At 39.7% G+C, this 24,764-nt stretch overlaps 2 protein-coding genes across 3 annotated transcripts; one reads left to right on the top strand and one right to left on the bottom strand.

The window, feature by feature from the left end:
- The first annotated feature begins 453 nt into the window (after positions 1–453).
- On the top strand, positions 454–7,595 carry LOC106489003 (uncharacterized). Of its 2 annotated transcripts, none has more exons than XM_067291276.1 (4): positions 454–2,720; positions 3,690–3,815; positions 5,805–5,920; positions 7,097–7,595. In XM_067291276.1, the coding sequence occupies exons 1-4, from the start codon at positions 863–865 to the stop codon at positions 7,193–7,195; spliced, it is 2,199 nt and encodes a 732-aa protein (XP_067147377.1). In that variant the 5' UTR covers positions 454–862; the 3' UTR covers positions 7,196–7,595. The 2 variants fall into 2 exon arrangements, with proteins under 2 accessions (XP_067147377.1, XP_067147378.1); XM_067291277.1 differs by having other exon boundaries at positions 5,805–5,930; positions 7,097–7,201.
- Positions 7,596–11,835: 4,240 nt separating this feature from the next.
- RP9 (RP9 pre-mRNA splicing factor) lies at positions 11,836–18,647 on the bottom strand. Its single transcript, XM_067291278.1, has 6 exons — positions 18,375–18,647; positions 16,604–16,634; positions 16,123–16,252; positions 15,729–15,820; positions 14,200–14,261; positions 11,836–13,021 (listed from the first exon to the last, which is right to left on the bottom strand). Exons 1-6 carry the CDS (start codon positions 18,590–18,592, stop codon positions 12,796–12,798), a joined length of 759 nt encoding a protein of 252 aa, XP_067147379.1. The 5' UTR covers positions 18,593–18,647; the 3' UTR covers positions 11,836–12,795.
- Between the last annotated feature and the right edge of the window lie 6,117 nt (positions 18,648–24,764).

The following is a 24,764-nucleotide window of genomic DNA, read 5'->3' as shown; positions in this document are numbered from 1 at the left end:
AGCCTTTTCCAAATCCGTGGTACCTCAGTCATGCATATAATCCCTACTGTGTACCTGCACCAGGTAAGGTAAATGAAAGCCATCTAAAGTAGTTATGCTTCGTAAATTAGTACTAGAGGGGAGGAGATCAGTGTGTGTGTATGCTTTTATGTTTAGAAGCTTTTTGAGAGTTGAGTGGAATTAATGTAATCTTTTAGTCTTCAAAGATCCAATTTTTGTGTTAGTTAACTGTGTAGTGCGATTGAAAGGTATCTGTTTCTGCAGAATGGAAGCTAAGCAAAATATTAAGTAACTTACAGGGTTGTAGAATATGCCTAAGAATGAATATGTGTGTGTAAATGAGCTTCATAAATGTACACACACTATATATATGTGTAAATACAAATAAAGCACACAAACAGTATTGTTAAATATATAATGTAAATAGTATACATAAGCTAATTGCTACCTGTAACTGGAGCTGTCTTTTTAAAGACAATACTATGGCTTGGTGGGTAAAATAGCAGAAAATATGGAAAGCTGATCAGTGCATGCTCCAGGGACAAAATCAAACTCTGATTGCAGAGTGCAGCTGCCCAGATAAGCTGTTCCATAACAAGGAACCCTTTCTGGGGTTTCTGTGCAAGACTTGCTTTCAAGTGTTGATGGTTGAAGTGTACTACTTTAAGGGTCAGATCTTGTGAAGGTCCCTGTGTATGCAAGCAATTATTAATCAGAATAATTTCTTTTGGAAAGAAGATACATTTGTCTTTTTCTTTCTTTTTAACCCCATTGTCTAGGCTTCCGAAGTGGAAATCCATATTTTCCATTTTATTCTGTTGCACTCCATGAGTACCCTGGATTTTTTGTTCCACAGCATCCAATGCATGCAAGAATTAGCAGAAGGCCTTATTTTAATGCTCCCCCACCTTCCCCTATGTTTTATCATGCAACACGATTTAGACACTATAGTACCCCTGGGAAAAAAACAGAGACAAAGGAAACGCAGACTGATCCTAGACAGCCTGAAAACAAGCCAAAAAAGCATCAAGATACCCATATAGAAACAAAAGGTTGTGATGCAGGAAATATGGCCTGTGTTTCTTCTGGTATAGGTACAGAGACTGAAAGTACTTCAGAGAAACAAGATTCGTCTGGATCTTCCATTGTTGTAGACAGAGAGTTTCATAATAAGAGCCCTTCCAGCTCTACACAGTATAGAAACCTTCCTTCTGGAAGCTATGCTTTTGAGAAGGAAGAAGTGAGAATAGAATATGGAAATGGCTCTCCAGCAATTCAGTTGTGGAAGTCCTTTAAAGAAACTATTCCTTTGTATGATGTGGCAAGTGGTAAACCAGTCCCAGAGAATATAGTGCAGCGTGACTTATTTTCTGTTAGTTCGTGTGAAGGAATGATATATGGCCCTCATGAAGGGGAGAAATTGGTGCCAGGAACTTACATAGATGAGAGAAAAGCTGTTCTGCCTTCAAAACAGTGTGTTGAAAGTATGCAAGAAAAGGAGGTCCAAAATAATGAAGTGAAGTTGGATGCAGGAAAGCAGGGGACTACAAGTCAAAGGGCAAAATCCCCTCCAGGTGAAGCCATGGCAGTGCAAATAGCAGAGTTGGCCAGATCTGTTAGCATTGATCAACCAGTGGCAAGACAGGATGTGCTAGTAGCCAAGAAATCTAGCTCTAAAAGAACTACAGGCTCAAAAACTTCTCACGAAGAGTCCAGCCTTATGCAACAAGCAGGACTACTTCCATCTAGTATGGAGGTAATGAGTGACTTGAGTTTACAGCAGAAAAAGCTGAATCTAAGCCACAGTGCAACCAATGAAAGTCAAACTGATAAAAGTATTTGGTGTGATGAGTCAGTTGAGAAGTATGTTCCTTCTAACAGCTGGCTGGCTTGTTTGGACAATATGGACACAAACTACAACTACAATGTGTGTTTGCCACAACGGAAATGTCAAAGTGTACTCAGTCTTTCTTCTGAGGAGATGTCCTCTAGAGAGGAAGGTTCATCACTTGATAATGCCCCAGTGTCTTATTTTGTCCCTGACTATGTGCTTCAGAAAAGCATGTATACTTTCCAGGAAAGTACAGAGGGCTTGGAGAAAGAGAAAATTAAAAGTGGTGGGTCCCTTAATGAAGATGAAGTGGTAGGAAGGGAGCAGATCAACAGTTTTGATAGCCAGGATGTCCAAAAATCTTCAGGCATGAAGATTAAAGAGGCTTCCAGTAAAGGTAGAAAGCTGGGAACCCTTCCTAGGTCTTCTAGCCGGAAAAAAATCTTTTCTCTCAAGAAAAAAGCTGCTAAGAGTTTGTCAGAAGCTGAGGACTCAGAAGAATACTATGTGATGGGAGAAGAAGAGGATGAAGATGGAGAGGATGAAGAAGAGGATGATGATGTGGATGAAATTGAATATTTCTTTCAAGAAGCTACTCCATATGGAATCTTGACACCTAATAAAGGAAGCGTCTACCGACAAGTTGGCCAGAAGGTGCTTTGGAAACCACCTAAAAAAGCTATACCAGCTCAACTAATTAGCTGGCCTGCTCAAGAGAAAATAAAAACTAGTAGTGGGCTTGGTGAAAATATTGGTCTAGTTTACAAGCCAAAAGGGAAGGAACAGGATGAAGTTGGATACAGTGACTATGGGTATTATGGAAGAAAGAGGCCTACAGCAAAAAAAGAGGGATTTGAACACAAGAGAATACTACAGAAGTTCTTGGGAGGTAAGCTAATCACTGAGGAAAAGGTGCTGGTTAATAGTTAGAAAACACAAGGAACTCCTAATTGTAACTCCAAATTGTAATGATCAAAGAATGTGGTAGCTTCAGGTTTGACTTAGAGCCAGGAGTACTTAAGAATTTTTTTTGAGGCAGAAGGGGTTTGCTGCAGTTTGCTTGTTGCATGAAGGTTCTGCATTTTTACAACCAGCAGAGAATTAAAGCACAGATTTTAACATCAAACTCTCTTTTGAGTCAGATAGAAGTATATTAATCATGCTGACTTCAGTAGCAATTTATTTGTTTGATAAGCTTCAGGTCACTTGAACTACACTTGTTTAATGGTATCTTGGACACTGATCATCTAAATCTATACAAACATTCTGACTGTCTTATTCCACACCCATGTTAGGTGGGTTAAGTAGGGCTTGTTTCCCTGTAACCTGATGGCCATACCTTGTATAGTTTATATTCTCTACAGCTGGAGTGTCAAATCATTATTTTTTTCTTTATCTTGGCTACTGCTGCTCCACTGTTAGCAAAAGGTTTTGCTATACTTTCATAAAAATCAGTGTGAAATTGTATCAAATTTGGTCTGGAAAAGAACATTCCATTTAATAAAAGGTGGATATTAGTTGAAATTGGCAGGATTATAGTCAAGGTTCATAACTGGTTACTAAGGCACTTGTGGCTGCTGTTCTCATACACTGTCCTGTATTGTGAAAGGCATCTAAAACAGGCTGGTCCAGTTCTAATAACATGGTTAGTGTTCTTAAAGTTTTATTTTCTATAATTAAATCTGAAGCTGCTGTTAATTTTTGTGAAGTGGAATCTCTAGAAAGTTATCTTCTTGGTTTTTAACAGACTTAAATTAGATTCAGTGGTTGCCTTTGTTTAACCTTGTATTGTAGCTAAAATAGCGTATTAATACTAGCAAAACTAGATACTGACCTGAAATCAACTCTTCTTATTTAGGAAGACTGTTAAGGGAAAACATGGTGATACCAGCTGAAGAGTTTTGGATTAGAAGTGGTGCTAAACCCAAATTTACCAGCAGAATACATAGTAGTCTCTCACCTCCAGCCAAGAGCAAAGAACAAGGTACAACTTCTTTCCTCAGTGTGTTTTGTTCTCTTTTTTTAAATATTCAAAAGGATATGATACAAAATACCACAGCTTGCAATTTAATAAGATTTGAAGGTAATAAAACTAATTCTTACTGCACTGGTATTGATGAAAAGGCCTGTCAGTCCAATACTTCTCAGGATGTTTCACATCCAACTCAAATACATGAATAACGATGTACTGCAGCTGTTTGTCTCTAAAGATACTGTGGGAAATCTTGATGTGGCCAAGCCTTTAATTGTGCAAAGCTTCTATTGCATAAACAGTAGTATTAATTCTTTACCCAGCTAATGCTTCTTTTAAGTGCATTCACAGTGGTACTGCCAAACCCTGATGAGTAGAACATAGAGCAAGTCATCTGTTATAGCTACATAGGCTAATGTTCAGAGAAACTAGCGTGGACCAACAGTTGCCCCGTTATTGCTAAAAGTCTGAGCACAAATCTCTCTATTAAGAAATCACTGTTGTCTTGATGTCTTGAACTGACAGATCCAAGTTCATGTGTGTGTTTTAATGTATGTGGGCATGCTAACTGATCTCTAATCACTCTAAAGACTCCTAAGTTTATAGTTTGGTGCCTGTCAAATTATCTTGAGATTATTCATTACCTGATATGGTTAAGGAAAAGAGGAAGAAGTCAAAATTATTCTGTAAAAGTAAAAGGTTATAGATTTTTTTTTCTAAAGTGAATGTTTTTCTTTGTAATTAAGATCTACTTAAAGTTCATCTCTGTTTCTAGATGCTCTTCAAAGGCATTTCTCAGCTTAAGTGCTGTTAGAACAACTCTAGCATTTACCCTGTTCTGAGTATTGCTATTCTCTTTGGTCACATGCTTTCAAGTGTTACATGACCAGTCTATCAAGTAACTGAGTATGAAGTTATCTTCAGAATAGATTGATAACTTATTTCTCTTCCCTTGTTGGCCTTAGCTCAGTGATATTATACATCAGGGTCCCTGCATCAACTGCCCAGCAGAATATTCTTTAGTGTTGATTTCTCTGTATTGCTTTCCTGCTTGAGCAAGTAAGGGTTTGGGGTTTGTCTCCTGCATGGGAAGGCTTATGTCCTTCTGTATTAGTAATTTGGTACAGACTTCATCAAAATGCTTTTAAGCTGGTCTGCCCCATCAAAGTTGGAAACTCTCAACTTTAGCAGAATTTTCAGTAATTCCTTACAGCAATTCATAAAAATAAAATGCTTGTAAAATAACTTAACTTTCAGCATGTCCCTTGCTTTCTTAAGTCTCAGATGATAGAGCAGACTGAGGGTGCTGGGCTATGCATTATTTTCTCCTTTCCCAGCGTAGTCAGAGTAAGCTATCGCATTTGGTTTTAGATAAGTGGGAATCCGTTTCTTCCAAATGGTGTGTTCATGCCAATGAATCTCACTTCCTGAGATTCAGAAGCACTAAAATACTACCTTTATAAAACCTGGCTTTTATCTTAGGACTGTAGTTTCTTCAAAGTTAATTTAAATTAAGTGCCCCTCAAGTAAGGGGTTCTGGCTAAACAAAATATGTTGCTTTAGTAATGATATCACATGCTAAATTTGACTTCTAGAACTGGACACTTGCAGTGCATTACTTAGATCCGGAGTGGCAAGTCATTTTATTAAGACAATAGGTGAATTGAGTCACTTGACTTGAACAGCAATCAGTTAGTCCTGAACACTTGAATGGTGAACTGGAGCGGAATTAGCCAACCCTCACTGGGCTCTTTCTGCCACATTAAGGTCTATGGAAGTTATATCCCAAAATATAATGAGCCAGAGTCATGGTTACATAGTGACTAAATATTGCAGACATAAAGTTTTTGCTTGGCAGATGTAATGTCAGTTTTAGCTGCTGCTGAAATGGGTACAGAGCAATATACAGGGAAGGGAAAAAATACTATTTCTTGAGAGCAATAGGGGAAAATCAAGCTTAAATTTGCTTTATTAGTGACTTGGTTGTATCTGGCTATTTAGATTGCCTGCCTTTGGTTAAGCCAAAGAAGAAAAGAATAGGCAAGCCCCCTTCCAAACGCAGAGACACAAGATGTGAGGTGGAAGAAATGGAAGTGTGGGAGATGCCTAAAAGTAATGTACGCAAAGGTTGGTATATAGCTACAAAAATGACTCTTAAATAGTTTGTTACCATCCCAAGGAAAAATGTTTCTCAGTTTGATCTGTGAGGATATTGGATCATCTGTGAAATGACAGCATATGCAAACAAAATAAGGAGAGAAAAAGTTAAACTTTGAACACTCACTCACTTTGCTGTGAATAGTGTTGTAGCATTGAACGTGTTACAGTTTTTAAAAAAAAAACCCGCACATTATTTTGGTCTAGTTGCTTTCCAGATTGTTTTACTACTGAAATGTTGGGTCCTAGGTCACTTCTTGCAGTGCATGCCTTTCTCTAAACTACAGAACTGTCTTGGCCAAAATATTGCAATATGATGCATCACAAATGTGTATAAATAGTTCTAAAGAACTTAAACTTTATGGAGTAGGACCTTGTTGCTATTTTAGAGGAAGGTGAAGAACATTGGAGGGGCAAATCACATTGACTAAGTAGGTTCAATAATAAGCTTTTAGTGCATCTGTGGGAGATTATAGAATGGCTATAAATCAAAAAGGATCAGTATGCATAAGAAGCTACTTAAAGATCAGACTTTCTTCTGGGAAAGAACAATTTGGCATACTAAAGCTAACTAGAATATCCAATGAGGAAATAACATGAGGAAAAGATGCTCCTTTTTTCTCGGTCAACACAATATTAAGCAGAGGAGTACTCATATTTCTAGAGTCTGAAACAACTTAAAATGACTGAAGTGTCCTGTTAGTCTAAATTGTTGTCAGTCCTCAAGTCTGATTATTTAAATGGCAGTGTTATACCTTTAATTTCTCATCTCCTTTAGTAAGAGTAGCTGGGATAGTTTGTAATTATGCAATTATCTGCTATATTTTCCCTGGAAGTAGTCAATGTGTCTTGGATGCCTCCATAAACTTCAGTGTAGTTACAGAGCACACTGAAAACATGCTTGTTTGATGTGGAACTCCTATTGTTCTGTTATACTGGTCCAGCACCCTTCCTTCAGAGTTCATCCTTGCTGGGAAGTTGAGTACATAGTTCTAATCTCAACCACCAGTGTCCTCTCCTGCAATAAGAAAAGCCAGTTATTGATGTCTAGTCTTCCTTTGGAAGCAAACTGACATACATTGTTTGGAGGCAGAGTGTGTAACTCAAGATTGTTTTTTTCTTTTTTTTCCTTTAAGGACGTGGAACCAGAAGGTCACTCTATAAGAAAAGATAACTGCAAATATTGGGGCAGGAGGGGGAATGCAATTGTATCTGAAGTTTCTGTAAATCCATAAGTTAATTACTCTTGTATATTTTGTAAGTTGCTGTGCAGTCCTAAAGGGTAAGAAGTAACACTGTAAAGACTGAGGATGCTATTAAAAAAATGGAATGAAGTATTTAACACTAAATTAAGCCACCTTTTGTAAATAGCACACCCACTATTTAAATAATAAATTTAATAGAATTGCACTGAGACTTGTATTCCATCTACACAGGGAGGCAAAAAAGCTTCTGATAGGGATGTATGTGTATCAATGCTATTATTGCATACCAGCTTGCTGCTGCTGTTAAGCTCTGCAGGACTATGATGCCTCTTAGTTCATCTCATCTCATAGTCAGCTTGCCTGTATGGTGTAGATGTAAGTGCAAGATTTTCTTCCATCAGTAATCAATGGGGTTTTTGTAAAGTTGTTTCTGCAGAAGTATAAAGGAAAATACTCAAAGCTGTGGCAAGTCAAGTTCTGACTTACAATTTCAAGGCAGTTCCTCAGCTCTTAACTTACCTTTAAATGCATGACTGACAACTATAAAAAAAATTAGCACTGAACAGATGTGGTGCTTTCCCTCCCCTTCTTTTCTATGAAAAAGAATAGCTAAATCATGGAAACACCTAACTGGAGAGGTAGACTTCGGAGGTGAAGCAAGTTTTTAAATAGTGGCATTACCCCCTTTCCCTGACTTGTTATTGATGACTCCTATCACTGTCCTTGATACTGTCCTTGGCAGATCTCTATATATAGACATTCCTGTAGTACTAGCAAGATAAAACTAGGTCTCTTGCTGAGCTATATTATGAATAACTGGAGCAGACTTACCTAGATGAAGTGGATAGCTCATGATTCTTGACTATCTTTAGTCTATGGAAGGTAGTATTGCCATGTGAGAACAATGAATAAAGTGGTAGTGTGAGTGAGGAAGACAGTGAAATTGTAGAAACTAGTTTTTCTTTAACATGGGGGCTGGGGACAGGACTTATCTTCTGCCTCCTCAACCTCCTGTCTCCATGTACTTATTCTGTCTGTACCCTAGAATAACCCATGGGGATAAAAGTAGCATCTCCTGTAGCTGCATTCAGACTCTGTGCATACCTATTACTACTTTGACCTGTAACTGAGCTTACACTTTATTTCCTGTCAGTGAGCAATATTGAGGTTTCCCTCCTGCACCCAAATGATCCTTGCTCTTGCTATTTCTTAATAGCACTTGTAGGGATTTACTTGTTAAAGAGCTATAGTAATTACAGCCTTTCCCCCAAGCTATTAGGGGAAAGGATCCACATTAACAGTGTGATACTAAGTTTTTATTTTCCCCTCCACCCTGAACACCACAACAAAATACAGAATACAAATCCTTATTTGGCTTTTGTGCTGCATAAACCTTCTATTAAGGATATGCATTGCATCAGAACCTCAAAGGAGAGGGAAAAAAAAGGGGGGGGGAGAGGTTTCCTTCAAGCAAAGAGCTTTTTCATACCATCCTTGCCCTGAATAATACAGGGCTAAGTAATTTTTTCTTAGAGGGGAGACAGTTCTCCCAGACTTTATTCTGATGGGTAGAATGAGTGCTGGAATCTGCTCAACTTGGAGGCTAAATGACAACCTGTAAGGAATATTTCAGTGAATAAAATGGTCATGATTCAGAAAGGCTGAGCTGCAAACTGTATTTTAAAAGGCTGTGAATCAAAGCCCAGGCTCTTTCATTCAATCAGGTAACTAGCCACAATGATTCCTGAGATCTAATCTCTAGTTAGAGATACATATATGTGTCAGTTTGTTGTTCCATGTGAAGCTTGATAGCCCAGTGATGAGTAACTGCAGTACTGGCAGTATTATAAACTTTTAACTGTAGCAGTATTGTATTGTCCTTAAAGATTTCACATGCCTTCTGCAAAATCTACTGAAGGGCAGCTGAAGAATCTATTTGCTGCTTGGCAAAGCAGCAACAAACAGTAGAGGCCTCTGAGACTCCCATACTGGCTGTTTTGTTGGACAGACTTATTGTCTGTGACTCAGAATTTCTAAAGCATTATTTTAGCTAAAACCTCTGTGGCAAAGCGGGTGGGGTGTAATAGCTAAGCTGGAGCCAGTGGTGTGTTGGCTTGTCAGGTTTTAATTCTATACTTTTCAGTTTGCTAGCATCTGTGTGGCATAAACATTCCCTTTTACAAGATTTATGTAGATTCACAGGACTATGATTACAATATTATTACCACTCAAATTTCAGTATGGCTTTCAAATGGAAATAACCAAGCCTGCAAAAGAGAACCAACATTTTTGCTAGTGATTCTTTCCTTTGAGCAAGATATGTTAAGTAGTCCAATAGTTAAGACTTAAATATAAGGCTAATCAGTCTTGCAAGAATATGGCTTCCTCTTCTGCTTTCTGGATTTATGTCTACATAGAATCATTTTCCATTAATATAAATGGTTCTTGAATTTATTATTGTTCATAGTCTACATATTCCTAAAAGACCTAGCATCTCTTAAATGCCAGCTTTGGCACTTTTTAAAATGCCAAATGAGGAAATGAATTGTGCTTCCTAGCACTAACACTGGTTGCTAGTCACCACTGTTAAAAACTTGTACTGTACTGAAACTGGGCTAACTAACTTTGCTGGAACTGGCTATGCTTTTATGAGCTTGAGCAGAGACCTACAAAAAATCATCTTTACATGGAGGTTTAGAAAATGGCAGAGAGGGGAAGACAATGCTCAAATGCGCAAAAGAGCTCTTGTATGAGGAAAGACTAAAAAGAGGAAACAAACACAAAAAGAGTGATGGAGGGGCTGGGAATATGACAGTAATCTATAAAACTGCAAATGGCATGGAGAAGATGAATAGGAATCAGTTCACATGCTTTACAATACAAGAATTAGAGTATATGAAATGAGCAGGGGACAGTTTGAAAATATGATATTTCATTACATTGCGTAATTAATCTGCAGAGCTCCTTGCTGAAGGAAATTGAATACTGGAGTTTACAAGAAGTGACTGGATGTTAAAGAAAAATCCATACAAGGCTACTAAATGCGGAAACATGTATGACTCAAAGTACCCGCACTGCAAGCAGTGGAGGCTGAGGCAGCATTTTGGTGAAATAAGAGAAATATCACTATAGCTTGCCCTGTTCTGTTGCCTAGGCATCTACTATTGACCACCACTGGAAAAGACCTTTAGTCTGACACAGAATGGGGATTTAGTATTTCAAAAGATTCTTCTTAAATTGCATTTGCTAAAAAGAATGCCCTTCCTCTAAGGTGTTCTACTAGATTGTTCAAATAGTGAACTCTGATATGTAAAACTCTATAAAACAGGTCGTGGGGGATGAAAGATTATAAGGAAAATATAAATTTGTTTTAATTAAACTAAGCTTCAGAAGAATCTTAAATAACAAAAGCTAGAATAACCAAAGAGGCCTTTGGGTTAGCTCTGCTCTAGTGAATTCTGTGCAAGATGTCTCTTGGAATGTACCAGGCGAATACTTCATTACCTGTGGCTTCTAGCATCTTTTCAACAATCACCAACGCTATAAGCACACTTCCTCAGCATCAGATGTACAAGGCTGTTATAAATCTTCTCATGCTATTTCAACTGTTAGAACTTTTTCTGGTGAAAGAGCCAGGAGCTTCTACTTAGTTTGTGAGAATGCTGATACAGAGAACTGCTGGGAGTCACTATTGAGACGATCCCATGACAGGGAGATTTGCTAAATAACAACACTGGAAGATTAAAAAAAACCCCTCCAGAATATTCAAGCTCTGGAAATAAGACAGTTGATGAGTAGTTTGACCTAAAGCTACTGCTGTGATTAATACACCTTTTATAAAGTTGCTAGGATATAACAATATCTAAAATCACATGCTTCACTAGCAAACAGGTTTTCCTTTTGTTGCCATTGCTTATTCAAGATGTAAAATCACCAAAGCAATGGAGGGGAAAGAGCAGTAAAGAATCTTTTTATAAGTAGGCCTTGTCCATCTTGTTTTCCCCAGGAAGTACTGTGAATGACTGACAAGGTATGGGACTTTGTTTCTTACTAAATTACTTTTGGACATTTAAGAGTTTAAAGGTGGGAGAAAACACATTTTCAACATATACTTTCCCTGTCGTCTTTTCCAAAGGTTGAGAGAGCTCTCAAAAAAGGCTCTTAAGTGCATTTTAGTCTACTGTTCCTGAATTTCATTGTTAGTGGCCAGTGATGTTAGAGCTTTATCATGCATTATTTTGTTATAAATGCAACTGAAGAGACTAGGTTCTGTAAAAGATCAAACATGATCTAGTCCTTTCAAAGCAAATCTACACTCCTTTTTACCCTTTGCAAGGTACCTATAAACATCTAGGTCCTCAAATTACAGATTTGTATCACTAATTGTTGATCTTTCAAAAAGAGACACTTGCTCTAATGCAGTTTATAGCTGTATCAATCTTTTCAGTCAAGTCTGCCTTGCAAGATTATTTAGAAAAGAATCTTGCTGTCAGTCCCCAAGGTTAGTGAAGTACACAGAACTTTCCCTAATTTCAGCTTGCAGGTTCTCTGCTACTATTCTGTTGATTACATGCATATACTTGAAACCCCTTTTGAAATCCTTCCACGTATTTATATTCTTCTTGCAGTATGATTCAAAGTACTACTACACAAAATAACTCCACTAAATGTACAAAATAAGTTGGGATTTACTTCCCCAAACCTTTTTATAAAGGAAAAAAATCAAGATGTATCAAAACAACTGATACTGAAGTGTATCTAGAAATGCATCTCTCTCTCATTTCCAACATGAAACACCCCTCCTTAGCTAAAAGTTAGTTCTGTACAGTAAAACAATATTTAACATCCAACTCTTATGCTTGGCCCCCAATTCTGTGGTTTGGAGAACACTTAAGGTGTTGCAAAACTCTCTTAATGGTGATGATGTTGAGATTTTGCTATACCTAAAAAAAACAAGTCTTGCTAACACTGCAGTGTTCAGTTCAAGTTTTGTCTTGAAGTAAATCCCCTTGTTTAACTTTCCCCTCCCCCCTTCAGCAATGCTTTTTTATTTCCCCAACTGCCAGTGCTGGGATAAGTACAGTGAACTTCAGCACATAGCAGTATGCAGAAAAAAAAATACAGTTCAACCTACTCCTGATAATTACTGTAAATGAAGTGTCAATGCTTTGCACAGTGCAAACTGCAGTCCTCATTGCAATGAGGGTTTGTATATAATAAGATTACTTCATGGAGAAAACATACTTCAGTAGACAGTCTGCTGAATCCTGCTGATCTCTTAGCAATGCTTTGGTAGTCACTGTTTCCTGGCCGTTGTCACATGTGCCAACGCAGAGGCCCAGTCTGACCTAGCTAGATGACCCTTAGCACCAGTTCTGCAGTATAGAGATATGGTTGATTGAGTAAAAGTATTGTTTAATGCATCTCTCTTTTCTGGCTGCAGCATTGCAGAGGGGCAGAAAAGCAGAGCCAATGTAGGATGCTATATATATATATATATATATATATATATATATCCATCTCTATGTTCTGAGTTTAATAAAGCCCTTTCCGGTGGCAGCTTCTTCATTCTTTGGATGTTTCCTTACAGTTCACAAGTAGGGGGTCAATAAGCATGCAGCAAACTGCTGTCAGTCAGATTCCAACCTCTCATTAGATTTAGAAGATTTATGCTTTTTCTTTTTCTTCTTCTTTTCTTTTTTTTTCTTTTCTTTCTTTCTCTTTTTTTTCTTGTGTTTATCTCTACATTCTGAGGAAGTGGAGCTGCTGCTATTTTCATCATCATCCTCACTGCTCTCATCACTGTTATCGTCTTCTGAGGTAGAGTCTTCCAGGAGCTGCTTCAGTTGCTGTATCCTGAGTACATTTAAAAATGTGAATGAGAATCTTCTCTAACTCTCCCACACATAATAACTTATTCTAGCTTTCATCTGTTCCCTTCCTAGCTTGACTAATGGAAGCTGCATGCAAAGGGCTGCATTATTTTGCTGGATTACAACTCTAGTTACAGTTTTCACAAACAGATGCAAGCAACCTCTTTTCAGACAAGCATATACCCTGTTCTCAAAGACTTTCCAATCCATGGGATATCAAAGAAAGACTAAGTTATTGGCCAATATGTAATTTAATTTTTGCATGCAAAACCATCGGAGGCAACAACTATCATCAGACCACCATAGGAAGTTCTATGTTTATGCAAACATGGATGCCTACTGGGATTATGATACAAAATTCATTGCCCTGCTGATACAGACAATGTCAGTGAAGCAGAGGGTAGAGTCTGCTTTAGATCCATAGGTATCTTTGAGAGGCAACATTCTTTGTACTTTCATGGATTCCTAGCAAACAGGGAGAGACTACTTGCTTATTTTATTATTGTCTTCAGTATCTTATCCATGAATTTGTTTCTTTAAAAAAAAAAGAAAAAAAAACTTATCTGCAGCAGCAGTACCACTGTATGTGCTGCTACCTGTAATTTAAAGGTTGTCCAGTATTCTTAATGATGCAGTACAACAGATAAGAAAGCGTTAAAAACTCTGCCATTCTGTTTATTGAATAATGATTTCATATAAAGAGCATCATCAGGTGCCTGAAACTAGCTTTCTAAATCCATACCTGTCTACCAAAAGCACCTTAGTGTACAGAATTTTAGAAAACATCTCAGTGAAGTTGATGAAAATTGGACTGTTTTTATTAGGTGCCTAAAATGGAATAAAATCCAAGTACCTCAAAGTTACAGTGTAAATGAATGTGACTCCTCTTTAAATTTTGTTTTGGAAAAAAAATACAGAAGCTAATAGAATTAAAGAGAAGTAGGAAATACTACTGAGATTATTAAGAAGGTAGAAATGCACCAGTCTGTTAACATAAAGAAACTCCCATTAAAAGATGTTCTGAAGTGATGTGAGTAACTTACAATGACATTTCACCTACAAACTTTAAATTAGTAACATGTTATCAAAGTTCAAAACTTAAACTGAAAATGCAGTTTACTACAGGGATGCACTTACCTCATTTCTTTTACAGGGACTCACCTCATTTCTTTTTCATGACGTTTATTTTCTCTTATTATATCATACATTGGATCCTCATGTGCCTTTGGAAGTGGAAAACAGAAATCCAGTGTTGGTAAAGAAAAGGGTTTATCACTGACTGTTGTAATTCTTAAGAAAAAACAAACCAACACAATAACTAAAAGCAACCTAACACAGAGGCTTTTATCAAAAGATGAATTACACTCAGCAAGCTCTTAATTAACAAGCATATTCTCAGACTTTGGCAAACATTATGGTTAATCTGGACTAATTTTTTACTTTAGAAAAAGCCTATCTAGTTACATGATGAAGGAGGTTCTCCTTAGCTATGCTACCTCTCTCTCTACAATCACAGATTACTAACAAATCCCTATAGAGATACTACAGGAATAGCTAAACACAGAATAAATATTGAAGTTTGAAATAATAACAGCTGTGCCTTTATAGCACATTTTAAAAGCTTGGATACAAGCATGCAGGAATATGGTAGCAGGGAATATAAGACAAATAGGTAACGAGGTATGAGTTGTCCTATGACACTCCTACTACCATTCTTAATTTTTACATTTTGCATTGCAGCAAAAGATAGTTTTGAAAGAAGATAGCAAGTAAACTTTGCAGCTATTTAAGGTGAGTTCATCCCAAGCAAGAAAGCAGCAAAAAGAAGGCGTGATCATTTCTGTTGGAAATTTAGCAAAAGAAAAAAAAGAGATGATGTCAAATGCTGATTGACAGTGTTCACTGAAATTTCAGTAGTAAATGAAAAATGTTGGGAAAGTACCATGAGGGGCCTTGGACATAAAGCAAGTGTTTGATGCAAGAGAGAAGAAGCCTGAGAAAAAAAAATGAAGGATAGATCATGGGAACGGTCTAAAAATTCTATTGGCAGTAGCATGATGATTGGCCAGAATGAGTCCAGATTGCATTTTCAAGGCTAGAAAGCAGGACATGAGAAACAAAATGATGAGAATTTGAAATATAGTTTAACAGTGCCGAACAATAGGAAAAGATATATTTAAAGACACAGGAACACAGAAAGAATCTGCAAAACTAAGATGTAGCCTCATGTAGCAAGAGATCAGAATTGTAGACAATGACTGGACTACAGACCTAGACAACAGGCTTCATGATGTGGTTGTTCACAGTGAGAGCAGAAGGCTTGAAGCGGCTGTAATGTGGGCAGCTCAAGCTTGACTAAACTTTTTTTTGTTATGTTGATATTTTATGATAAAAACTTATGCTGTAACAGTTGATTGAATATAATGGTTGAAACAGCTTCTCAAAGATTTTCAGTTTAAATGTAAATATTAATTATTTTCCTCTCGAAGAGCAGATTTTCTGCAAAGTAGTCAAACATCCAACCACATCTGTAGCTTTTTTTTTTATTAGAAGATTTTCGGCATCTATATTATACTAGAGACAGAGGAAAAGTCCTTAATAGAGCATCATCTAATAGGCTTCTCTTCACTTGCAAAATTACCCATCAGTATTAAAAATACAAGCAATAATACTACAGTATTTGTACTCACTACTCTAAATTGTTCCAATTTCTGATTGCCTTTAATAAAGAATGGGCATTCTTTATCTCCTGTTCTGTGTCCATAACGTTTACACCTCCAACCTTTAAAAAAAAGAAGCAGCAGTGAATTGCACCTCTGAGCCAGCTCAGAATAGAAAAAAAAAAAATGTGTATTTATATTGAAAATATTTAATTTTGTTGGAACAGATACAGAGATACAAGTGTTATGTTGATAAATGTAACTTTCATAAAATGTAAGGCTATTACAGCCTTCAAGATGCTGGTTGCTTTCATACCAATATGATGCCAGTCTACCTGGACCTCATCATCTGTCTGCCAGACATCCTGCCCTCCCCCAGAGTAAAAGGATGGTCCAGTAACGTCTGGAATATATTCAACCTTACACTGCATAACTTTGACTTCTTTTCCCAAAGGCATCCAAAGCCCTTTTGTTGGGGCATGTGCCAGGAATTCTCGTGCACTTTCATTGCCTGGTACATCAGGTATGCAGTCTTCCGGTTTTGTTTCATTCTCCTATGGAAAAAGATAGGGACAATAAAAATCATTTTTTAAAAACTTTATAAAAATTAATACTCCAAGTGTACAGGCCCTCATTTAATATGGACCTTATTTTCTCTGTACCATTTCTTTTTCTTATAACACATAAAGGATCCAAAATAGCTGACTCTTTCAGTAATGTTACCTCATTTTTTTTTTTCCTTACCCTTGACCTGCTTGTAACTGAGGAGTTCTGAATTGTCCTCTGGGAGCACCTACTTCTCTCTGTAATTTATATAGATAACCTAACTTAAGGTAGATGGCCAAAGACAGGTTGTGTGAAAACCCCTTGTAATGTTAAAAATTTACTAAAATATATTTACTAACCTTAATTAGCCCTGGGGGAGGTTTCTCATAGCTGAAAAGCAATAAAAATATAGTTAGTCTGCCTTCTGCAACTTAGCACGGACAAATAATTTGACAAAATACAGCATTTCAATGGTATAGTGTTAAAACTTTCACCTCACATTTTCCCTTAAAATTTACTCAATCAATAATCATTAAGAACTATAGCACAACACGGATACCTGAATGCAAGTAGATTGAACCAGAGTGTTTCCAAACTGCCAAGTTTTTGTCATATCACAACACGCATCTTTTGCGAACATCCTTCAGATTCATATTCTTGTGTGGAACCAGCTATTTTAATCACACTGCTTTACAGCAATGTGTCGTGCATCTGATTCAGCTTCAGTTACCATAAATTCACAGTTCTCTCATCTTTTTCTGTAGCTATAGCACACCCCCACCCAAGATCTCACTAATCCAAGTTTCTTTACTCCAGCACTGCTGAATCACAGATATAGTCAGCTGAAAACATCAAATCAGGTTGTTCCTTAAATATAGCTTTGCCAGCCAAACTTAGTATAAAATAATAAATCTCTTCCTCTCTCTGTATGAGACACCTAAAGATAGAATCTTGCTGACAATTTTACTATCTTTTCTGCAGTACTTCTCTGGAGCTGACAGTAAAGATAAAATTTATTAAAATCTAAATAGCAAGCAGATGCTATGTAAAACAGTAACTGAAAAACTGTATGCACTTAGGAGTTAAATGCCAAGATACAACAGGACTGACCTTCTAACAATGACAGCTTTTTGAGTGCTGTTTATAGCATTTCACAACAAATTTGACTTCCTCTAGGAAAGGATAAAATTATGTTCTAGTGAACTTCCTGATCTTTCTATTCCATTCAACCCCTTTCAATAAAACGGCATATACCCTTTACTGTACAGCACTGTGGACTACTAATGGAGTCTTTTATCTCAAACCTTTTTATCTTTTTTTTTTTTTTAAACCACACTAGTAAAAACCTGCTGAACAACTTCTGCTTCTCTGCTGCCAACTCCCTGACATCTAAGAGTCACTTGCAAGAAGAGACTCCCTTTTCCCAAGAAATCATTATAAAGTCAGAAAGGAGGTTTGCAGCTGACGCTTTGAAACAGAGACAAGCGGAACAATGTAACACCTTAAAACTTCCATGCTGCCAGGTACAGAGACAAGGCAGACACAACAGGCCAGCAAAGGAAACACACACCTAGTCACGGATAAAAACGGGCCGCGTTTTGGAGAGACGGGACAAATGCCCCCGCTGAAGAGCGATGCACAGGCCCATTTCAAGGCCTCGCGGCCTGAGCAAACCCAGGGAGTGGCCGACGACGGCCTCGTCCCCCAGAGCGGTCCAGAACATGCCAAACACGCAATAAATACGTGGTGTGGCAAAGGGAACTTAAAGCACTGCAGTTATTACTGCTCAAAAGGTAGTTTCTGCATTTGGCGCTCCGGAGGTAAGCAGCTTTCAGCATGAAACCGAGGAAACGCTGGATTTGCGCAGAACGCAGGTGAGTCACCGCGGAACAGTAAAAACGGCGTCAGCACAAACGGGCAGCCCCAGGGCAAGGCAGGCAGGAGAGCCGCTGCCCGCCCGGCTGCGAGGCCCGCACTGGCCGCGGAAACCCCGCGCCCCAGCTCCGCGGCCCCCTGCCCCGGGGGGGCACGGACAGAGGCGGCCGGGCAGTGGCCGGCGGGGCCCCCCGGCCCCCGAGGAGGGGGGAGCGGAGCGGAGCGGCGGGGCCCCGGGCAGCCTCCCCTCCTTACAACGACTCCAGGTGCTGGAGCTTCTGGAGCTGCTGCGCCTCCCGCTTCTTCCTTTTCCTCTCATGCCGGTCCTGGGTCCTGCCGCCGCCCGCCGCCGGCTCGTGATGGCTCTTGTGCCGCTTCTGGCTGCTCCTCGCTGCTTCTCCCTCTTCCTCCTCCTCCTCCTCTTCCTCCTCCTCCTCTTCTTCCTCCTCCCCCCTTCGCGCCTTGTGGGACATGGGCGCGGCGGGCCAGGCCGCGGCGGCAGCAGGCGAAGCCGCGGCGGCGCCTCGCTCCCCGCCCCCCCGCTCCGGATTTCGGTTTCACTTCCCATCGCCGCCGAAGCGGGGACTTCCGCCGGGCGCGCCGGGGCCGGGCAGCGCCCCCTCCGCCGCCCGCCGCGCCGCCCTCCCCTCCCCTCCCCTCTCCTCCCCTCCCCTCCCCGCGGCCGCGGCCGGGAGGAGAGCGCGGGGTCCCTAGCTGGCTGCCCGCGGCTCATCCCCTTCCCTCCACACACACACGCCCCCCCCCCCCACCGGTGGTTTGAAAATAACGCGTGGGGCGTTACGCCCTCAAAACACTACGGAGGAGGGGCCGCTCAGTGCCATAATGGTTTACAAAGCGGGGCTGCGAGGGAGGGGTGAGGCCCCGGGGGCAACATGGCGGTGGCTGGGGTGGAGGCCTCGGGCCTGGCCCGGCCCGGCCTGGCCTGGCAGGGAGGGAGGGAGGCTGTCGTGTTCCCCCGGGTGCGCTGAGGGGTGCGGGGGGCGGCCCGCAGGTCTCACAGGGGTGGGTGAGGGGGGTGATGGGCCCCCTCCACGTGGGGCCTAGTGTGCCATCATGGAGGCACCAAGCCATGCTTGCCAGAGGCCCAAATACATGTCCATTGGGGGCAGAGGGATTAAATTCAGGGCTGTGTCTGCTAATGCAACATCCAAAGGACAATTTTTTTTTCCTTTTTTTTTGAGGGCAGGCTGGTGCCCAGGGAGGCACGTGTTGGCTGTGGGGCAGGCCCGGAGAGATCTGCCTCTGTGCTATTACAAAGCTCCTGCTGTGTTTTGGGGGCCCGAATTGCCATGCTACCCAACAAACAATGGGCAAGGCACTTGTCCACCACGTGTGAGTGCCTGCACCACCAGAAAGCTGAATCTGGTGGCAGGTTTTTGCAATTTGCTGCCCCAGCCATGATCTTTTTCTTACACATTGAAGAATGAAGCTGCTGTAGCTTCATGCTGAAGTTCAAGAGTACCTGAGATTTCTGGGATTGCTTAAGTGCTGAGTGATATGCACAAACTAAATCATAGCAGAAAGAGAGGTCAGGTAATTGAATGTGATTGTAATTAGCATGTCAGTATTTAAAAAATGCATGTCAAAAGCACAGGATTAGAGTAATTGTTATTACAGCACTGTATGCTTCTAAAGTAGAGTAAGACTAAAGCAGTCATAAGAAAGCATCTGTAGGCCAGTGTTGTCTCATATATGAGTTTTTCACTGCACTTAGTTCATGTAGTGGTTTCTGAAGTTTTCACCAGTTACGCTTTGAGGAATCATTGGAAGCTACTGATGTAGGGCTTATCTTTTTCAAGAGGATTAAAAATTTTAGCATTTATTTAACAATGTAATATGATTTCAAAAGCATTATTTATTTCAATATTGTTTTAGGCACTACTGTGTAAAATCTTACTGCTTTGGGACAAAAGATCATGTCTCATTTCTCATTTGCATTCGGATAAATGGCTGCTATTGTAACTTCAGATCCTGGAAAATTATTTTTGTTTGTTTAATTGTCATAGCATTTTGCAAAGATTGAGTGTTTATTTTAAGACTTAAACAAAATAATCTAGCTTTTGCATGTCATGCCACTGATGTATAATATTTATGATGATTTTTATTTCATGCGCCAATTTTTTTAGGTTTACTGGCAATGGAAAGACTGCAGCAACCATTCCACCACAAAGCAGCACTCAGCAACAAAATAATATAATCTTGCAGATACATTTCTCAAAAAAAAAAAAAAAAGCAGCTTCTGTTCTTCATAAACTAAATCCAACATTTCCATCTGGCTGAGATGTCATGAAATGGCAGGTAAGATGTGAGAAAACCTTTGTCATTCATTCAGTGGGACCGTAGTTTGTTTGTGTGTTTTGCTTCTTTGTGGGCCTTTTGTGAGTTTTATTAACAGCCTTTCCTGGGACCTAATCTGAGGCTAGAGACTGAGTCGTTGCCATCTCTTAAAATCCCAGATCATAACAGTTGGCCTCAGGTCAAAACTCACTGAAATCATCTTGCTAAAGGTTCAGAGGCAAAATCAGTTTATCTGGTAATCTGAGTTAAATATCTGTTTGCCTGTGCTTTGTATGAGGCAAATGTAATGCTATTTAAGGTAATCCACTATGGAGTAGGTTAAGTAGATGACTTGATGTTTGCTGCAGGCTAAGAGTTTTGCTACTGTGACACAGCTAATATGTGGTAATATGTCAAATCGTAATCAGTCCATTACTTGATCATATATATTAAGGCAGCAAGTGAGGCAGGAAAAATATTTTGAGGTGCCACAATTACAGTTACAGTTACTGGGTCCAGTTCTGGACTCCCCAGTACAAGAGAGATGTGGCACTACTGGAGCAAGTCCAGCAAAGACGATTAGGGGACTGGAGCATCTCTCTTATGAGGAAAGGCTGAGAGAGCTGGGCCTGTTTAGCCTGGAGAAGAGAAGGCTGAGAGGGGATCTTATTAATGTATACAAATATCTAAAGGGAGGGTGTCAAGAGGATGGAGCCAGACTCTTTTCAGTGGTGCCCAGCGACAGGACACAAGGCAACAGGTACAAACTGAAACACAGGAAGTTCCAATTGAATATGAGAAAAAACTTCTTCCCTGTGAGGGTGACAGAGCACTGGAGCAGGTTGCCCAGAGAGGTTGTGGAGTCTCCTTCTCTGGAGATATTCAAAACCCGCCTGGACGTGATCCTGTGCAATGTGCTCTAGATGACCCTTCTTCAGCAGGGGGGTTGGACCAGATGATCTCCAGAGGTCCCTTCCAACCTCAACTGTTCTGTGATTCTGTGAATCACAGCATAGTTGAGGTTGGAAGGACCTCAGGAGATCATCTGGTCCAACCCCACTGCTCAAGCAGGGTGAGCTAGGGCAGGCTGCCCAGGACTGTGTGCAGTCGGGTTTTAAATATCTCCAAGGATGGAGACTCACCATTTAGTGAAAATAATCTATCTTTGATCTTTCTTCATTGTTGTAACTAACTTAAAACTTGAGAGACATGAAGTCACTGAATGACTTTGATTTTTCATGAGCTACACTGTGAGATGAAGTGGGCCCAAACCTCACAGCATTTACATAGCTCACTGTACTGCAACTGCTGTGTGCACAAGGAGCATCTACTGAATGTTGCTTAGGCCCGAGCTTATGATCTCAGCTGGGGATGGGTTGCTGTGCACTTGGCCTAAGCAGTGGCCAGACTTTTGAGGATATGTACTTAGAACCTCTGCATCGAAAAGCTCTGATCCCCTTTTTAGCGTAGGCCTGATGGCTACACTGAGGATGCTGGATGAATCTGGTCTTGAGAATAAGCCCTGGCTTGTGGTTTACTGGTAGTGCAGACATGCACTTAGGGTGCTTTGGGGACCTAAGATATATGCTGACAGCAAAATCCTCTATAAGATGATGTTAGACTTAGAAGGGCAATCCAGAATGAACTTACATGGGTAAGAGTTATCATGCTACAACTGCAATGTACTTTTATTGCTGATCTCATGCAGGTTCATTAGGTTACATTCAGCAAAGCAGGCTGACCCATATTGCAGAATCCTAAAGCAGGTCCTTGAATCAGTTACATTTTCAGTGCCTTAAAGCCAGGTGAGTGACATTTTTGCTTGACAAAGACATCTAACAGAATTTAAAAGGAAACTGTATAGTTAGTAAGAGAAAGGAGTGTACATCAGTGGTGTTATCAAGAAAAGGACCTATAGAAGCTCCAAGTGGTAAAACCTTCGGAGTATAATAACCATTGCAGGTGTTCCTGATATTATGCTCAGTATTATAGTGACAAAGGTATACTTTTCCTGTAGATGAAAGCAAACTGGATATTACTAATTATGATATGAATGAATAAATACGTGTATTTAATATCTCTCATATGAGGCTCTCAAAGTTCTTTAAAGGTACATAACATTCAGTACAACAAGAAATATGCCTATTTTATTGATGAATAATCAGAGGCACAGAAAAATGAAGTTTTAGAGCCAAAGAATTAAATAAATTCTCCCATGGCTAACTACTGGCACATAGTAATATTTCCCCTAAGTGTTTACAAGCTTTAAAAATTGTTTAGAAACAGGATTAAATCTGAAATAATGACTCAGTTTCAGCTAGTCACTCATATACATCCCTGTAATCAGCTTTAGCTTTATAGTTGAGGAGCAGGTCCTAATATCAGTATTGATGAGACAGTAAGACTCATTTTCTTCTGTTACTGGCCCCATGGTGGTAAACTCTACCCACAACAGTGAACCCCACTCTGTACATACACCACTAGGCTGGTTACCAAGAGGTTACAAATAAGTTTTGTTTGGTAGGGGTGTTCCATCCTTTTGGGCTCTTCCTTTATTTCCATACATTTTGTGTTTGATCCTTTTTTTGTGTGTTGTAGCACAAGACTGCTGATTTATCTGTAGGCAGATATGACATCGAGCCATAAAGTTTGCCCTGAAGCTGCATTCTTTGCCTCTGGATGACTCTTTACCCCCATAACTTAATGTCGCACATAATACGTAAAATTAGATAGGTACATAATTCTTCTCAGCAGTGATGCTTTAAACTTGCTCTTTCTTAAGTTTGATATAGATAATTTTCTAGTTGTTTTCCTCATATATCTTATAAACAAATTTTATCATGAGGAAGTACCCAGCTCCAAAGTACCTAGGATGGAGGACAGTCTCTTTTTTTTCATTTTTTAATAGAAGGAGATTATTTAAAGCTTTACTTGTAGATATCTCCAAAGTTTCTTTTTCCTCGTTTTCTGAGAAAAGCCCTGGGTTCCTGCAATTGTTGCACACTTGCCCAAGGAGCTGATTACTTTAGTATCAGTCATTAGGAAAGATCCATACAGAATGAGCTGTGAACAAGGAGGGAGAAGAAAAAGCATAATGGTTATTTTCAGTCCTATTTATTCTGGAGCAAAGATTCTCAGGATCTGTAAATTGCTTAAATGTTATCTTTAAAGGGTTTATATTAGCTGAGGAGTTGGTTCCTCCTATTTAGCAGGTGATCTATTTGAAGGGTGTTTTTCTTTATTTGAGTATAGTGTTTCAGACATTTCAGGAACTCATTTTTCATGATCTCTGACCACCGTGGTGCTCCAGTTCTGGCTTCACCAAAACATCTGAGTACAAACATTGCAATTGCTGTTGCAATGTGAAGTATCTGAAAGACCTGTATGTTTCATATCTACTACAGCTTTGTTATAAACAATTGAATGTTTCAACTACAAGCGATAATATTGGGGCCAAATTAATTTACATCTGTGTCATCCCATAGGCATCAGTATGTCTGTGAGAATGTAACTCTGGTGGAATGTCAGCCAGTCTGTTTTTCTCCATTTTTGGCTGGCTAGAGTGTTGGACCAGGATCTGTTTCTGATTATGTGTCAGATATTACGCACAGGAGTGGAATCCAGAAGTGAAGCACCTCATAATGGGATCCAGAACAAGCAGCAGGCTGAGCAGAGGACAGCCTAAGTCCGGCATGGTCAGCTTGCAGCTGCCTAAAGCTAGCTGACAGGAAACATTCAGAATAGATGTGAGCTTGGTATCTTGACCATTTCTAAGCTCAAGGAAATCTCCCTCAAGACAGCAGTGACACTTCTATCCACTTGGGAACCTTAGCCTTGAAGAGAGGTGCTGACATCCTTTTTATGGAGAAGTGGAAAGAGCATTAAGTGGTAGTTCTGCCACTTTCTTTTTGTATATTAGTTTAACAAACAGAAAGTGAGAGAGCCCAGAGTGCAATTCTCCCCTGATAAGCACCATTACCACTAAGGGACAATGTCATGCTGCTACTTCCTGGACAGAGTAATCTCACATTTACAATGGCACTATTCAGCAGTGAAAAGTGTTCCTGCACAGCTGAACCTTTACTGTGGTGTTTACTACCATAGGCCATTACATAAAGGGAGTGAAGGAGCACATATTTAAAAGAAAATGATGACCACAGCTGCATTTTGTATAGTCCTGACCCTGTCAGTGTCCAAGGCTCTGTAAATGTCTATAGGGGCAAGCCTTCTAGGAAACTTGAGCCAAAGAACACAAAGTTTTGGATCCCAACCAAGCACAGGTATGAACTAGGCACTAAATTCTTCATTTCTGTTAAGACGGGGGTTTTACAGGCATGCAGAAATGTG

The sequence above is a fragment of the Apteryx mantelli genome, chromosome 2, assembly GCF_036417845.1.
Source record: "Apteryx mantelli isolate bAptMan1 chromosome 2, bAptMan1.hap1, whole genome shotgun sequence".
NCBI lineage: Eukaryota > Metazoa > Chordata > Aves > Apterygiformes > Apterygidae > Apteryx > Apteryx mantelli.
This window is presented reverse-complemented; position numbering and strand designations above follow the sequence as displayed.

What these genes read in the sequence shown, in the direction of transcription:
- RP9 (XM_067291278.1), bottom strand. Translation starts at nt 18,592, where the DNA reads ATGTCCCACAAGGCGCGAAGGGGGGAGGAGGAAGAAGAGGAGGAGGAG. An exon ending in CTCCCCCAGGGCTAATTAAG is followed by an intron (nt 16,253 to 16,603) that starts GTTAGTAAATAT and finishes CTTTTTCCATAG; the next exon opens with GAGAATGAAACAAAACCGGA. An exon ending in AGAAGTCAAAGTTATGCAGT is followed by an intron (nt 15,821 to 16,122) that starts GTAAGGTTGAAT and finishes TTTTTTTTAAAG; the next exon opens with GTTGGAGGTGTAAACGTTAT.
- LOC106489003 (XM_067291276.1), top strand. Translation starts at nt 863, where the DNA reads ATGCATGCAAGAATTAGCAGAAGGCCTTATTTTAATGCTCCCCCACCT. An exon ending in ACTACAGAAGTTCTTGGGAG is followed by an intron (nt 2,721 to 3,689) that starts GTAAGCTAATCA and finishes CTTCTTATTTAG; the next exon opens with GAAGACTGTTAAGGGAAAAC. An exon ending in AGCCAAGAGCAAAGAACAAG is followed by an intron (nt 3,816 to 5,804) that starts GTACAACTTCTT and finishes CTGGCTATTTAG; the next exon opens with ATTGCCTGCCTTTGGTTAAG.